This window comes from Pleurodeles waltl, chromosome 3_1 (genome assembly GCF_031143425.1).
Source record: "Pleurodeles waltl isolate 20211129_DDA chromosome 3_1, aPleWal1.hap1.20221129, whole genome shotgun sequence".
Taxonomy (NCBI): Eukaryota; Metazoa; Chordata; class Amphibia; order Caudata; family Salamandridae; genus Pleurodeles; species Pleurodeles waltl.
Genome location: NC_090440.1, coordinates 1,698,460,853 through 1,698,478,096, shown reverse-complemented (window position 1 = coordinate 1,698,478,096; position 17,244 = coordinate 1,698,460,853). Strand labels below are relative to the sequence as shown.

The 17,244-nt window shown below is 45.0% G+C and overlaps 1 protein-coding gene across 8 annotated transcripts in view; it reads left to right on the top strand.

Moving 5' to 3' along the window:
- TRAF3IP1 (TRAF3 interacting protein 1) overlaps window positions 1-17,244 on the top strand; it is a 406,766-nt gene that overhangs the window by 97,643 nt on the left and 291,879 nt on the right. For all 8 annotated transcript variants that reach the window (XM_069225520.1, XM_069225521.1, XM_069225524.1 and 5 more), the window contains exon 5: window positions 11,034-11,429. In XM_069225520.1, coding sequence (XP_069081621.1) covers window positions 11,034-11,429 — 396 coding nt within the window. The remainder of the gene's footprint in view (window positions 1-11,033; window positions 11,430-17,244) is intronic.

Here is a 17,244-nt window from a genome sequence, read left to right as displayed (position 1 = left end):
TAAAGAAGGCTGGGAGAGACCTCTCCACGAGCCTAAACAGGACATAGTGGACTATGTACTTGGCCTTCGCTCTAGAATGGCAGAGTACATGGAAAAGGCAACCAAAAACCTTGAGGCCAGCCAACAGCTCCAGAAGTTTTGGTATGACCAAAAGGCTGCACTGGTTGAGTTCCAACCAGGGCAGAAAGTCTGGGTTCTGGAGCCTGTGGCTCCCAGGGCACTCCAGGACAAATGGAGTGGCCCTTACCCAGTGCTAGAAAGGAAGAGTCAGGTCACCTACTTGGTGGACCTGGGCACAAGCAGGAGCCCCAAGAGGGTGATCCATGTGAACCGCCTTAAGCTCTTCCATGACAGGGCTGATGTCAATCTGTTGATGGTAACAGATGAGGATCAGGAGGCAGAGAGTGAACCTCTCCCTGATCTTCTGTCATCAGACCCAAAAGATGGCACAGTAGATGGAGTGATCTACTCAGACACCCTCTCTGGCCAACAGCAAGCTGATTGTAGGAGAGTCCTACAACAGTTTCCTGAACTCTTCTCCTTAACCCCTGGTCAGACACACCTGTGTACCCATGATGTGGACACAGGAGACAGCATGCCTGTCAAGAACAAAATCTTTAGACAATCTGACCATGTTAAGGAAAGCATCAAGGTGGAAGTCCACAAGATGCTGGAATTGGGAGTAATTGAGCGCTCTGACAGCCCCTGGGCTAGCCCAGTGGTCTTAGTCCCCAAACCTCACACCAAAGATGGAAAGAAAGAGATGAGGTTTTGTGTGGACTACAGAGGGCTCAATTCTGTCACCAAGACAGATGCCCACCCAATTCCAAGAGCTGATGAGCTCATAGACAAATTAGGTGCTGCCAAATTCTTAAGTACCTTTGACTTGACAGCAGGGTACTGGCAAATAAAAATGGCACCTGGAGCAAAAGAAAAGACAGCATTCTCCACACCTGATGGGCATTATCAGTTTACTGTTATGCCCTTTGGTTTAAAGAATGCCCCTGCCACCTTCCAAAGGTTGGTGAATCAAGTCCTTGCTGGCTTGGAGTCCTTTAGCACAGCTTATCTTGATGATATTGCTGTCTTTAGCTCCACCTGGCAGGATCACCTGGTCCACCTGAGGAAGGTTTTGAAGGCTCTGCAATCTGCAGGCCTCTCTATCAAGGCATCCAAATGCCAGATAGGGCAGGGAACTGTGGTTTACTTGGGACACCTTGTAGGTGGAGGCCAAGTTCAGCCACTCCAACCCAAGATCCAGACTATTCTGGACTGGGTAGCTCCAAAAACCCAGACTCAAGTCAGGGCATTCCTTGGCTTGACTGGGTATTACAGGAGGTTTGTGAAGGGATATGGATCCATTGTGACAGCCCTCACTGAACTCACCTCCAAGAAAATGCCCAAGAAAGTAAACTGGACTGTGGAATGCCAACAGGCCTTTGACACCCTGAAACAGGCAATGTGCTCAGCACCAGTTCTCAAAGCTCCAGATTATTCTAAGCAGTTCATTGTGCAGACTGATGCCTCTGAACATGGGATAGGGGCAGTTTTGTCCCAAACAAATGATGATGGCCTTGACCAGCCTGTTGCTTTCATTAGCAGGAGGTTACTCCCCAGGGAGCAGCGTTGGAGTGCCATTGAGAGGGAGGCCTTTGCTGTGGTTTGGTCCCTGAAGAAGCTGAGACCATACCTCTTTGGGACTCACTTCCTAGTTCAAACTGACCACAGACCTCTCAAATGGCTGATGCAAATGAAAGGTGAAAATCCTAAACTGTTGAGGTGGTCCATCTCCCTACAGGGAATGGACTTTATAGTGGAACACAGACCTGGGACTGCCCATGCCAATGCAGATGGCCTTTCCAGGTTCTTCCACTTAGAAAATGAAGACTCTCTTGGGAAAGGTTAGTCTCATCCTCTTTCGTTTGGGGGGGGGGGTTGTGTAAGGAAATGCCTCCTTGGCATGGTTGCCCCCTGACTTTTTGCCTTTGCTGATGCTATGTTTACAATTGAAAGTGTGCTGAGGCCTGCTAACCAGGCCCCAGCACCAGTGTTCTTTCCCTAACCTGTACTTTTGTATCCACAATTGGCAGACCCTGGCATCCAGATAAGTCCCTTGTAACTGGTACTTCTAGTACCAAGGGCCCTGATGCCAAGGAAGGTCTCTAAGGGCTGCAGCATGTCTTATGCCACCCGGGAGACCTCTCACTCAGCACAGACACACTGCTTGCCAGCTTGTGTGTGCTAGTGAGGACAAAACGAGTAAGTCGACATGGCACTCCCCTCAGGGTGCCATGCCAGCCTCTCACTGCCTATGCAGTATAGGTAAGACACCCCTCTAGCAGGCCTTACAGCCCTAAGGCAGGGTGCACTATACCATAGGTGAGGGTACCAGTGCATGAGCATGGTACCCCTACAGTGTCTAAACAAAACCTTAGACATTGTAAGTGCAGGGTAGCCATAAGAGTATATGGTCTGGGAGTTTGTCAAACACGAACTCCACAGCACCATAATGGCTACACTGAAAACTGGGAAGTTTGGTATCAAACTTCTCAGCACAATAAATGCACACTGATGCCAGTGTACATTTTATTGTAAAATACACCCCAGAGGGCACCTTAGAGGTGCCCCCTGAAACTTAACCGACTATCTGTGTAGGCTGACTAGTTTTAGCAGCCTGCCACAAACCGAGACATGTTGCTGGCCCCATGGGGAGAGTGCCTTTGTCACTCTGAGGCCAGTAACAAAGCCTGCACTGGGTGGAGATGCTAACACCTCTCCCAGGCAGGAATTGTCACACCTGGCGGTGAGCCTCAAAGGCTCACCTCCTTTGTGCCAACCCAGCAGGACACTCCAGCTAGTGGAGTTGCCCGCCCCCTCCGGCCAGGCCCCACTTTTGGCGGCAAGGCCGGAGAAAATAATGAGAAAAACAAGGAGGAGTCTCTGGCCAGTCAGGACAGCCCCTAAGGTGTCCTGAGCTGAAGTGACTCTAACTTTTAGAAATCCTCCATCTTGCAGATGGAGGATTCCCCCAATAGGGTTAGGATTGTGACCGCCTCCTCTTGGGAGGAGGCACAAAGAGGGTGTACCCACCCTCAGGGCTAGTAGCCATTGGCTACTAACCCCCCAGACCTAAACACGCCCTTAAATTTAGTATTTAAGGGCTACCCTGAACCCTAGAAAATTAGATTCCTGCAACTACAAGAAGAAGGACTGCCCAGCTGAAAACCCCTGCAGCGGAAGACCAGAAGACGACAACTGCCTTGGCTCCAGAAACTCACCGGCCTGTCTCCTGCCTTCCAAAGATCCTGCTCCAGCGACGCCTTCCAAAGGGACCAGCGACCTCGACATCCTCGGAGGACTGCCCCTGCTTCGAAAAGACAAGAAACTCCCGAGGACAGCGGACCTGCTCCAAGAAAAGCTGCAACCCTGTTTCCAGCAGCTTTAAAGAACCCTGCAAGCTCCCCGCAAGAAGCGTGAGACTTGCAACACTGCACCCGGCGACCCCGACTCGGCTGGTGGCGATCCAACACCTCAGGAGGGACCCCAGGACTACTCTGATACTGTGAGTACCAAAACCTGTCCCCCCTGAGCCCCCACAGCGCCGCCTGCAGAGGGAAACCCGAGGCTTCCCCTGACCGCGACTCTTTGAACCTAAAGTCCCGACGCCTGGGAGAGACCCTGCACCCGCAGCCCCCAGGACCTGAAGGACCGGACTTTCACTGGAGAAGTGACCCCCAGGAGTCCCTCTCCCTTGCCCAAGTGGAGGTTTCCCCGAGGAATCCCCCCCTTGCCTGCCTGCAGCGCTGAAGAGATCCCGAGATCTCTCGTAGACTAACATTGCGAACCCGACGCCTGTTTCTACACTGCACCCGGCCGCCCCCGCGCTGCTGAGGGTGAAATTTCTGTGTGGACTTGTGTCCCCCCCGGTGCCCTACAAAACCCCCCTGGTCTGCCCTCCGAAGACGCGGGTACTTAGCTGCAAGCAGACCGGAACCGGGGCACCCCCTTCTCTCCATTCTAGCCTATGTGTTTTGGGCACCACTTTGAACTCTGCACCTGACCGGCCCTGAGCTGCTGGTGTGGTGACTTTGGGGTTGCTCTGAACCCCCAACGGTGGGCTACCTTGGACCAAGAACTAAGCCCTGTAAGTGTCTTACTTACCTGGTTAACCTAACGAATACTTACCTCCCCTAGGAACTGTGAAAATTGCACTGTGTCCACTTTTAAAACAGCTATTTGTGAATAACTTGAAAAGTATACATGCAATTTTGATGATTTGAAGTTCCTAAAGTACTTACCTGCAATACCTTTCGAATGAGATATTACATGTAGAATTTGAACCTGTGGTTCTTAAAATAAACTAAGAAAAGATATTTTTCTATATAAAAACCTATTGGCTGGATTTGTCTCTGAGTGTGTGTACCTCATTTATTGTCTATGTGTATGTACAACAAATGCTTAACACTACTCCTTGGATAAGCCTACTGCTCGACCACACTACCACAAAATAGAGCATTAGTATTATCTATTTTTACCACTATTTTACCTCTAAGGGGAACCCTTGGACTCTGTGCATGCTATTCCTTACTTTGAAATAGCACATACAGAGCCAACTTCCTACAAGTATCGTCTGCAGCACATCTCACTGATGATTTTTAACTAGATTTCTAAAAAATAAACATTTCTTACTACTAATTTCAGGTCTGTTTGACCAAATGAACATTTTTCACAAGTCCTCCTGGGAACATGGCGCTCATTTCTTTGCCATACATTTTGCCCTCCAGTTTTATTAACCGGGTGAGTGCCATCAACCTTTTGGAAATAGAAGCTGTCAAGTCATTTCGAAACAGTCACAGGCACCACATTCCTGCTACTGCTTGTTACATGGTTATGTGAAGGTAATCATATCACAAGGTTTGCATGTGTTGCAGGTGCTACATCTGTCCAGCTCCACCTGTACTATACCCAACTTGCACATGTCCAACCTCTATCAACTTGCTTATGAAACAAGGGTTTGCCTGATAAAAATATCCATACACTACGAAAGAAACATTAGCACAAGGTACATATGAAATCTCAGTGAGTGAATCAGTGATGGCACACTTCCCTATTGAAACACCTCTCCTCCAGTACGATTGAACAAAGAATGTAGGCTCCCCGAAGCAATGCACTGAATATTAAGAATTTCATTTTCCAGTGTATTACGGACCATGGCTCATCCAAAGTAACACTGGCCTCAAATTTGTTGACGTCATTCACCAAGTTTGGAATATGGGACCTGAACGTAATGGGGTGGACGCCGGTTTTATTAATAAAGCGTGAAAGCCTAAGCGGTTCCACTACTCTGTGGAAAAAGACAAACACATTCCATCTGGATTACTCGTGGTGCATCAAAAAGGCGCCACAAAATAGAAAAAGCACTTGGATGAGGAATTTATGGGAATACCCTAGAAGCTAAATGGACCCCTGACCTTGAAAGATGAGCTGGAGACCTATTCTTATATCTGTACATCTTGTTGGAGCTCAATCTGGCAAAGCCACTTTTGACCCACTGAGACCGCTGTGGCAGGCAAAATCTAAGCATCTGTATATTTTGTTGTTTTTGGTGGATCGCCAAGGTTCATACTATCATATCTTGATATAAGAACACCATCATCAGTGTCTGATAGTTGCCATAGCGGAATAATGCAGTCACAACAGGTTGACACCTTTACAGACCAGATTCTGTCTTGCAGTGTTAAGTTAGAGTATTAGTCATCCGAATTTGAGTGCATGTGGTACATCTTTAACCATACCAAGAGAAATGGCTAATTGAAAGCCTGGTCTCAGAAAGTTTCTGTGAAACGTAATTTGAAATACATTGCAACCTGGGTGTCCTAATAATTCAAAAGTACTCTGAGCATGATCCTTGTTAATGCTTACAAGTTAGAGGAGGGGGCTGATGAAATTAATCTGCAAAATAGTGCTTCTTCCACTCAGAATTGATATATTTAGCATTGAAAGAGGCGATCTAACATTCAAGCCATTGTGGTCTCATCTGTGTGGTGATTTTGGAAAAGTTTGCAAACCGTACACTTGTGTATTACCTCTTGGTTGCCAAAGGCTGAAAAAAAAATGTTAAACTGCATCACTTTCAGCTGAGAGCCGCAACTGAAACAGATTACTTCATCCAGTCCTAAAGTCCCTCCTGTCAGGGACTCTGGAATCAAACCTTATAAACAATTCTTTCAGTCATGCTTTTGTTCCTGAAAAAACGGACAGATTTGTCTTTGCACTTGTGGTTTGGAGATTCAGAATTAAAGCTTGGCTGCTTAAAACTAGTGGGGAAAGACTTGGTCCAACTCTTTGATTGCGAGTTCGTAACTTAGCTCGGGTGTCTAACGAGAATTGTGTGCCTTTTGCCTATGAAATAAATCTGGAAGTGTATACCATGATCAGAGTCTCATGAACGGCGGTTGATCTTCAACTTATTTTAGTTGTTTTTACAGGTTGGGAATTTCCCTCCTCTACCTCTCAGCTGCTTTGATCAAACATATATGTCCAAATTTGTCTGCTGTTTTGTGGATGGGAGTGGAGAGATGGTTTATAAGGGAGTGTACTCTCTCTGATTACCCTGCGGGAGGTTCATTTATGCTTGCTCTCTCCTTATCCATTAATTCTCCCAATGCTCACCTCATTTGAAAAGGTGAAGATGTTTTAGATAATTTCATTCTGTCCCTGCAAGATCTGTATTTTTGATCATCTGTAATCTTGCGGTATCTTGCAGTTTGTAATCTGTCACTTCTCAAGTTCAGATCTAATAATCTGCTAAGGAGGCGTGTACCCTGCTGTACCATCGCCACATTTGGAAGCGTGGTTCCTGAAACACCAGTTTACATAATCTGCACATTTCTGATCATGTGTGCTATTAGAATCTGCAGGAAAGCAATGTCAGGAAGTTACCCTTTTTTGTCATGGTCACCCCCACGTTTTGCACAAGTACTGATGTTTTTTGACAGATGTGCACTGGGTCCCTGCTAAACAGGCCCCAGTGCTCTTTCCCTAACATCAAGTTAAAATGGTCTAATTGTGTTACAGATGTCACACACTTTAGCATCCCTTAAGTCCCTAGTAAATGGTATCTCTGCTACCTAGGGAATGGGTACTAAAGAGTGTCCCTAAGGGCTGCAGCATGTATTATGCCACCCTAAGGGACCCCCCTACAAATTGCATGCAGACTGCCATTGCAGGCAGCTTGACACGGTACAAACCATGTATGGAAACTTGACATGACAAACACTCCTTGTGTACCATGCCAAAGTCTCTGCATATAATGTATGTAAATCACTCCTACAGCAGGCCTTAGAGCCCTAAGGAAGGGCATGTTATATTTTCTATGAGGACATATCAGCTCGAGCGGATATGCTCCTTTTATGTCTAGTTCGATTACTAGATATTACAAGTGAACAGGGTCGCCATCTTAAGGTATCTGCTGAATTCTGGTCATTAGGAGTTATCCAGCTACATAATGGCTTCGCTGAAACCTATGGTTTTTTATATCAAACACCTCATCTTAATAAACTCATACTGACGCTGGGATTGGATTTATTATGACATGCACCCAGAGGGCACCTCAGAAGTGCCCCCTAAAACCTGCTAGACTGCTAGTGTGCTGACTGACTGGTATTGATTAGCCTGTCCCCACAGACAAGTTTCTGACCCCCTTGAGGTGAGAGCCCGTACTCTGAGACCAGAAACAATGCCTGATGTGGAAGTTGTTATCAACTCTTCCAGCAGGATGACTAGTAGGTCAGCATATCTGGGCTGGAGGCTTCAAAGCTTCTGCCGCCCTTTGATATGTGTCCCTGGCTTTCCCCAAACCTGGAGAATGCCACCCGCTTTAAGGCCCATTTGGCACCAAGACAGGTGGGAAATTAGCTATGCATTAGGCGCGTTGCACCTCCAGGTTAGACACACCCCTACCGTGAGCTGACCGATGCGCTCCACGAAAGAAGGGTCCACCATCTTATTTTTTGGTGGAATTAGGAACTCTGGGACAGGATTATGCCCACTGGCAGAGGAAGTGGTCATATATACGGGGTGTAGTCACTTCAGGGGTAAATAGCTCATGGGCTACTACTCTACACGCCCCTTAACATCCATAAATTCAGTATTTAGGTGGCTCACTGACACATGGAACTTAGATTAGTCTGACTCCAAGATAAAGGACAAAGAACTGCTGACCAGCACAAGAACTGTCGACTAACTTCTCCAATTGAATTCAGCATGTAGCATTCAAGGCTATCACCGCTAGCAGCGCCTGTGAACCCAGACCTGACAGGGAAGGGAAACCCAGACTATTTGTGCTTTCTTGGACCTTGGCCCCTACTTTCCAGTAGAGTGCATGTTTTCCCCATAGGATAACATTACCGCATTCAAGGCTAATGCCCCAAATCTGACAGCTTTATTTACTGAACCTTTTAAAAATCGCTAACTCAAAGTGCTTACCTGCTCTTGAAGATCTTGGTGTCTAAATTAATATATAAATCTGTGTAATTTTTCTAAATTGGGCTCGAGTTTCTTCTTGACTGTGTCTCATTTATTGACTCTGATCCACAAATGCTTAACACTACCATCAGACAAGCCTAAATTGCTCACCCACACTACCACAGATAGACCATTTGGGATTATTAATTAAAGGTCTGTAAACCAATAAGGGTCGGCAGGACTGTCTTCATAGTGTGCCTGTACATGGTACACTACATAGTCAGGTTCCTACAAGCAATTAAAAAACAACTGGCAGAGATTTTACAATTGGATATTTGGGAAATAACAACACTAATGTATTACCTCATAGCCATAGTGGTCTTTCTGAAAAGACCATACAGTGCATTTTTAAAGAAAAAAAAATAGAAAAATGTAGTTCAGAGCCATATTAATGCATTTTATTTATTATATCCTTCATGAGAGGCAATTCTTTAAAATTTGATCTGAATTCAGCCTTAGCCTCTCTTATGCCTTACTCAGTTCAGCTTCTTGTGCACCAGACATGCAGATTTGCATTTTCTCCTGCCGGAGGCATTGGTGAGCCTCAGCCGTATCTTTTAAGAATCTGTACATTGTCTTCCACAAAGACCAGTAGTCCTCCAAATTTGTACTTTCTCTTTTTTGAAAGTTGTAAGAAAATGTATTTTTTTCTCATGGAATGCAGTTTTCTGTATTCCAGATTAGAGCTCAGGTTTCTCTAGAAAGAAAACAAATATTTTTATATTGCAAACTATTTTTGTTTTGATTATGGTAAAATTATGTTAGGCAAAACAGCATGAAAAGTAACTGGTTTAGATTAATTGACTCCCCTATTATTAAAATTGATAAATCAGTGGAGATCTTCACCTGAGACTTCAAATACAGTTCACCAAAGCAAAGCATCATCTGCTGCAATACAAACTTCTATTGAACAGCACTATTCTTGATTGCCTTTCTGAAGCTTTACTTAATAGGTGAATCTGAATCTTTCTATAAATATGCAACTTTTTGGCCAGAAAATTTGTTGTCCTTCAAACCTGGTGGAATTTGTTTTTGCCTCCCAGTAATTTCTGACTCTAATATCGAATTTCTAAGCAGTTCAGGAGGGAGAAAATCAAGGATTAACTATACTGGTTAGAATACAAATTGTTGTGGTTCCAAGATTCTTACGGAGGCTGGAGTTAAGTACAAAAAAAGCATATTAATCTATGGAATTGTCATGGACTGACTGCTATGAAGATATCACAAGTCCCCTTCTTGATTGCCAGAGTAAAGGGCAAGACTACCCAGTAGTTATGATGCCATCATGCAATTAGTATGCATGTGAAATGTGTTTTGTTTGTTCTTAAAAGGGTCCCAGTTAGGAGGAAAAACCCACAAATTGCCAAAAAAAAACTCCTGGGCAATGTGGATGATTCATGATTGAAGATGATTAAACTTATAGGGGGGTTGATAAGCAGAGCCCCAATAAAAGAGCAGAACTGATAGGAAAGCCTAACATAGATAGTCCAGAACTAACATTTCCAGCAGAAACCCAGCTCAAAGTAGGAAAAAAGTTATGGACAAAAAGACAAACCAGTGGACGACGAACAATAGGGAAACTAATGCATTGCAACACATCCATCTCAAAGACAGACAATGACATCAAGATAAACAGGCTAGCAACACTTTATTTTGGGAACCTCAGACAGCAGAATCTTGCATAGGAGTAATTAAAGGCTAGCCACGCCCACATCTTTAACTGAATGCCATCTTTCAAGCATACAACGAACCACCTGTTTGACATCAATTTCCTCCTTTATGCCTTAATGTCCTGCCTTTTACCCTTCTGGGCCGACACTCCTGTGAAATGCTATGAAATACACATTCAAGTGAATGTGACTGCATAAATGGCAACCCCGCAGGATGGCACAGATAAAGATGCCACACTGGTCACTGAGTGAAAAGAATGGAGACACTCGGCCTTCTGTTGCAGGATCACAAAGTTAATCTCATGTGCTGCTACCTCTGGTAAGTGTCCTGTCTGGATGTAACAATGCTGAAGAACTATTTAGAAGGTGAGTTGTTTTACTTATTGTTTTGCAGTGATGTAATTCATATGTCCGATATCCTTCTATTGCTTTAACATTATGAGTGATTTCATGCACTTCAGCTAGCACACATCTGTTGCCTCGGGAGTAGTACTGATGACTCCTGATAATGTTGCTATAGAAAAAGGAGCTCAGACCAGTTTCTGATCCTTCTATGCTGTGGTGTCCTCACCCTACTTTGAGTTCAGGGCAGTCACATAAGATGTTTACTTCATCTCATGTCACATTCAGTGAGCTGACTGGAGATGTTAACCTTGTTATGAAGAACATTAAAGAGTTGAAGAGAAGGAGTGGCCCGAGTCGTTGGTGTTTTTTGCAGATTCTGATAGAAGAGAATATTAGTTTGGTCTGGGCCTTTGCTGTTGTTGAGCTTACTCTGTATGTCTTTGAACCTGTTTTGATAGATGTCTTGTTACATACTTGATTTTCTCTTTATAGGAAAGAAAAACCTCTGAAATCCGAGAACGTAGTACAAGTAAGGATCGAAAGGAGCGAGAACATGTAAAAGAAGAAGACGGAAGGAGGACTGAGAAGGACAGGGAAAGAGAGAGGGGTGTGGAGAAAGATACTGTCCGGGAAGGGGAAAAACCTGACCATGAAAAGAACCGGGGGAAAGTGGGCAAGTCAGAGAAAGAGAAAGACAAGGCTCGAGAAAAGGACCGGGAGAAAGGACATGAAAAAGATAGGAGGAGTGATGGAGGCAGAGGAAAAGAGAAGGATAAGGATCGCACTAAAGAACGAGAGAAGGAGAAGGGGAGAGAGCGCGATAAGGAACAGGAACGTGACCGAGAATTGGAGCGGCGGAGAGAGCGGACCAGAGAGCCAGAGAGAAAGGTGAGGAATAATGGGGTGGTGAGAGGCTAGCAAGTAGAATATAAGTGTGAAAGTTCATTGTATGTAAAGAGAAGGGTGTGAGTGATGTAGAACTTATTTTATGAGGGCAAAAGTTGATGAGAGTGTGGCATGAGACTTCAGGTTATCTAGATAGAAAGAACAGCTTGTGTTGTTTAAGAGGTCTCCTGCGAATTCTAAACAGCTCTGGGGCCTCAAATCATATTACAAAGGATTTTCAATTAAAACAGATGGGACATCGGAAATATCTTTATTCAAGCCTTGTGTCTTAAAAAAAAAAAAATCAAATGCACATGATGTAACAGATTTTAATATAATACCGGTTCACCAATACAATGGGCAAAAAAATGAAGCGAGGGTTCAGTTTCATAAGATTGGTCATCAAAGAAACAGCTATTTCGTCCGTTATTCCTTTTAGAGCCAAAAGCCCACTGTAAGTTTGTGTATATTTCTAAATAGTATGAATGTCCTTAAAGTAAACAATGTTTAGTAGCACATTCACCTTGTAACCTGTTCGAACTTTGGCTAATGTTGTAAATTAGCATTCCACTCCTTCGAGAGACCACGATAGTCCAGATTTCTACTGCACATCTTGTTTGATAGGATTCCTGTAGGGAGCTCTGCTGTTCATCACTTCAATTAAGTGTAATTTGGATTTTTTTCTTCTTATTTTGACTGGACACAATCCCATCTTAGCCTGCTACCCTCTGAAGGGGTTTTTCTTGTGATTTTGTTGCCTCATGGAATATCAATCTATCATCTTCATGACTGAACTTGCAAAGAGAAAAAATCATTATTCAAGGCATTTCTCCAACAGTGGCCTCAAGAAATTGTACAGAGGTGACCAGCATAAGAAATGTCTGCACTCATATCACATTTCAAGGCGCCATAAGATCTGTCAAATTGTGCCTTAATGTTTCAGAGCACAACTTTGTTGTACTGAGGAAGCCACACCCATCCTAAATCACACTTGAGAGGAGGTATAAGAATAGCGGCATGGCACATCCTCCTGCTCAGAAGTAGAAAGCCAAATCTTGAGCATGCTGTTTGGTATTCCTTGCCTGCTCAAATGCAAACAAATCAGACAGTGGGTGTGTTTCAGGACCTAGTGTTCACAACAGGGTCTTAACCCTCTATCTTCTTAAGCTCACCAACTATTGCCTTCTCACTTACACCTAGCCAATTCTGGCCTTTAATACTGTTTCAAACCCCTCCCCGCTTTCAGCGTTCTTCTTCTACTGAGGCTCTTTTGTCAATCAAAAGGAATTTTTAAAGCTTTTCCCCTGAATGCCATACACCATTTTCAGGAGAACTGAATATTATGCTTGATACACCTGATGGGATCTCCTTCAGAGCCCGTTCACTGGGCTGATTTGAAATTTTTGTTCCTGTCATGGTAAATTGTTCTTTTGTTGGCCCTAACATTCCGAAGATGATTGGGTTAAGACCATGCTTTCTTGATCAAGGAGTAATTTACCTTCTTTTACAAAGTCAAAGGTATACCTCTTACACACTCCGTTTATCCCAAAGGTTTCTTTACACTTTGAACTCAGTGAGGCCTTTGTTCTGTGCTCTTTCTTTCCGAACCTCACTACCACAGCAGAATAGTCCCTCCACTCTTTGGGTGCCAATGCTTCTTCAGGTTTTACATTGAGCAAACATCAGACTCTTAGAAAAGCTCACTGTTTCTTTCAAGCACCCTCAAAGGATGCCCTTTTTCTAAGCAGGGAAATGCTCAATTGACTTTAGCCTCTTTCACAGACTTCCATGCTAAAGCCACGCTTTCTCTTGATGGAGGAGTCCCATCCCATTCTATAAGAATTGTGTCAACCACAGCAGTTGTGTACGCAGAAGTGTCTCTTCACAATGTGCAGAGCAGTCACATACAAGAGTCTGCATACATTTGCCAGGCACTGCTGCCTAAACAAAACACTGACTGGTATGCTTGGACATAGAAATGAGTTGCTTACCTATAGCTGTTGATTAACTGTAACCGCAAAATTCTTTAGGCAATATCAGTTAGATTACAACTGGTTAGTCTAGCTGTTATATACAATGTAGGCTTCTTCCACTAGATATCAGTCTCTGACCACAGCACTAGTGTTAAATCTGTTGGTGGTGGTGGTGACGACGACGACGATGATGATGATGATATATATGCAGCTAGTATCATTTGCAGGACTATATTTAAGGGTTGACTAATAGAGTGACTGAATAACAAATGGTCACAGTGTTCAGGGTTCTAAAACAACCTTAAGGTTGCATAGAAAATGTACACTGGAGGACTCGATGATAAATGTACACAAATTTGACAAGAAAGACTTTTTGCAGACCTCCTATTGCCAAGTTACCTAAATCACATGTGCAATCCCAACAGGTTAGGGAGATCATTTGGAAGACATGACAATACAGGGAAATGGAGTGTACCTGACTTGAGTCACTGCATAAGCATTCAGTTAGCAGTGCAAGCTTTTAAACACATAAAATTCAGCAGACATTGTTGATTTGCATAAACAATACCACAGTAGTGCGTTCTTTTCTAGAGATAGGTTATGTGGCTTTTTGATGAAAAAATGGGTCTTTAGAAACGAGTGTTTAAAGATGATATCTTTGATCCGCACATCCCATGTTTCCCAGCTATGTCCTATTGGGGTTTCCAAATGAGCTGACCTTTCCCATGTTCACCAACAGGGGCAAGGCAATAGCAATGGCCCTATGTGCGACCAGACAATTCCCCACATTCAGATGGGGCTGGGCAAGAATCCAGATCATACTGACTGCCTACATAAGCTCTGGAACCTCATAGGAATGGAAAAGTTCACTGCCTCATTGGAGAATAACTACTACAATTTGCCAAAATGTGTGGACCATGTTTATGGTTCCTAGCACAAGATTTCCAAGACCCCACCTGTCCTAATTATCTGTGAGTGCTCCGGCTCGCAAGGGGTGAGATCGCAATTGACAAGCGCAGCGGAGACTGACCCCTGTGGACATGACAACCTGCTAGACCCAGCCCTATGGCACATATTATTCTATGGTGGAGTTAATCTTTGAAGAGGGGACCACTTTCTTGTATTCTCCTGTGCACCCACTGTCCTTCCTCATCACCTCTCCTCACTACTGTTACCTTTCCTTGTTTTCCCATTGTTACACCCCACCAGCCACTGGATGCAGGTGCGAGCATATGTTACTGGATAAAACAAGTTAAAAGATTAGAACCATAAAAAATTTGTTTTTATAAGAAGCCTTCTGGTAGAGACTTCTAGCTGAAAAATTCCTCATCTATTTGCTATTCCCCAGGTGACAGGTAGTCACCAATACCATGCACTGATGTCAGTCCCATTCTTTGTGCACCAACAGACACAGACCCGGAGCTCCTCTCTCAGAGATGTGTAGCTCATTATTCTTTAAAAAATTCACAATGTCTAAGGGAATCTCTCCTCCCCAGAAATACAGGTTTTTAGCCCTGTAGGGACTGTGGCAAATAAATGTCTGTGCTAGATCTCCATCAGGTGGGCTTGAGGTGCCTGGGGTCAAGCCACGACTCCAAGGCCTTCAGCCACTGCCCACCGATGAAGCTAAGGGCCATCTGAGACTCTACATCACCAAACACAAGAAGACCCTGTGGTGAGACTTGTCCAACTAAATATTCGGTCTTGGTCCCGTTCTCGCTCCAAAAGTCAAAGAAGTCATTCCAGAGTCTTTGTCGAGATCTAAGTTGTTCAGTAAGCCTAAAAGGAAACTTAAGAAGTCAGTGGACCCCCTCTTCTCACTCACCTTTCCCTTTGAAGGTGTGGGGGCAATACTATGACTCTCAATCTCACCCCTTACTCATGCGACTCTGGAGATGATTCTGCAACTGATTCCAGCACAGCCCAAACTTCCGGGACGTATGCCACTCCTAAACAGACCAAATAGTTCTGCAACATTATAGTCTGGCTCTTTGGATCCTTGCTGATTCTGGTGCTCCTTTGTACCCTAAAGAGATGAGAGGCCTTCTATTTGGAGTACAGCCAGTGAGTTCACTTTCAGCGCCAGTTGGACCCTCCAAGTCCGTAACGATGCCTCTGGCTTCAATTCTGTCTCTGCCTCCAGCACCATGGTCCTCGCTGGTTCTGGAACTTATACAGCAATGCCGAATCCATCAGCGCCAGATGAAGACATACTTATAGTGCTGTACGATTCTGAGTTGGCACTAGTATGACCTTGACTGAGGCTGCTCCCAATCACTGTTGAGATGCTGCTTCCCCCACTTAATTTCCTGCCTGCAAAAGAGAACTCTGCACTCCCTTTTTGTCATTTACTCAGACGATTTTGACGCGGGTGATGAGTTTTCTCAGCCCTATTCTGAGGAAAAGTTCAACGACTACTTGCAAGATTCCAGCAGTCTTGATGCCTCCTTGAATCAGGTCTCCTCAGATGCCCTGGCCCAGCCACACAGAAATCTGCCTCCTGTGCTATGATGATGCGTAGGGCGACTGAAGTTCTTGATCTCTAACTTCTTATCTTGGAGGATAAAACTAATGTGTTTATGGAAGTCTTCCAGTCGGGACAATCCTCTTTGAAACCCTTTCTGCCATTTAATGAGGCACCAACGGATACCTTGTTGGGCATATGGGTCAAGCCTTGCTGTGGCTCCTCAGTCAACAGGGAAATAGAAAGATGCCATTGTCCTACCCTTCATTCCTGTCTCAACACCCTTACCCCAAAAATGTGGCTGTGCAGACATCCACAAGCATGTCCTATCCCAACACTTACTCCCCCTGATAGGGAATCAAAGTGAGTAGAAATATTTGTGAGGTAAGTCTCTTCTTCCATCAGACTGGCTCTCCACTCAGTGAATGCCAGCTGCCTTCTGGGACGTTACTCCCATGCACTCCCTTGCTGACCTGTCCTTGTTCGGGCCATTCAAGACCGTCAGGATGTGGACAAGTTCGCAATTTGCTGTGGCTTGGACAATTGGGTGAGCTGTAGGCACCAGTGTTGCCTTACACTGCCACGATTGGCTTTAGTCCCTTGGTTTTTCTAGTGATGATCAGTCATCGGTCAAGGATATGCCGTTCGATGGGACTCTCCTGTTTGAGGATAAGTCCAACTCCATTCTCGAGCTGTTAAAAGAGAGCATGGCCACGACTTACTCGCTTCGTCCATCTGCCCCAATTCGCCAAACGCACCTGACCTACGGCTCCTTTTGCGCTTCAGCAGAGATACCCTGTACCGCCAGCCAATCCATCCACACAGTGGCGCCCAGCAGTTTGCAGCTGTGGTGGCCACTGCCCCCGCGGCCGAGGTCAATGGGCCGCTCAGTCCCCAGACCCCCCTACAGTCCCATCTGCTAAACCCCTTTAGTGTGCCCTTTTCAGAGCACAGCCACCCAGTGGGAGACAGGATCCAACAATTCTTGCTTGGTTGGTAGGCCATAACCTGAGACAGATGGGACCTGCAAATTGGTCGGAAGGGCAATGCCCTACCCTTTCTTTCAGCAGTGCTGCACCTTCCACCATCTTTACAATTGTTGAAGGAGGACCATCTTTCCATCTTCCGTCAGAAAGTGCAATCCCTTTTGGCCAAGGGGACTGTTGGGAGGATAGCTGCTCCAGAAATAGGTTGTGGTTCCTGTTCCCGCTTCTTCCTGGTGCCCTAGTAAGACTGAGGCATTGATCTGATTTTACACCTGTGCCCCCCAACACCTTCCTCTGGAAGGAAAAATTCTAATTCACACTGGCCCGGGTCTCGTCTGCCTTCGACCCTGTAGACTGGATGTTAGTAATGGGCCTGCATGACGCGTACTTCCATA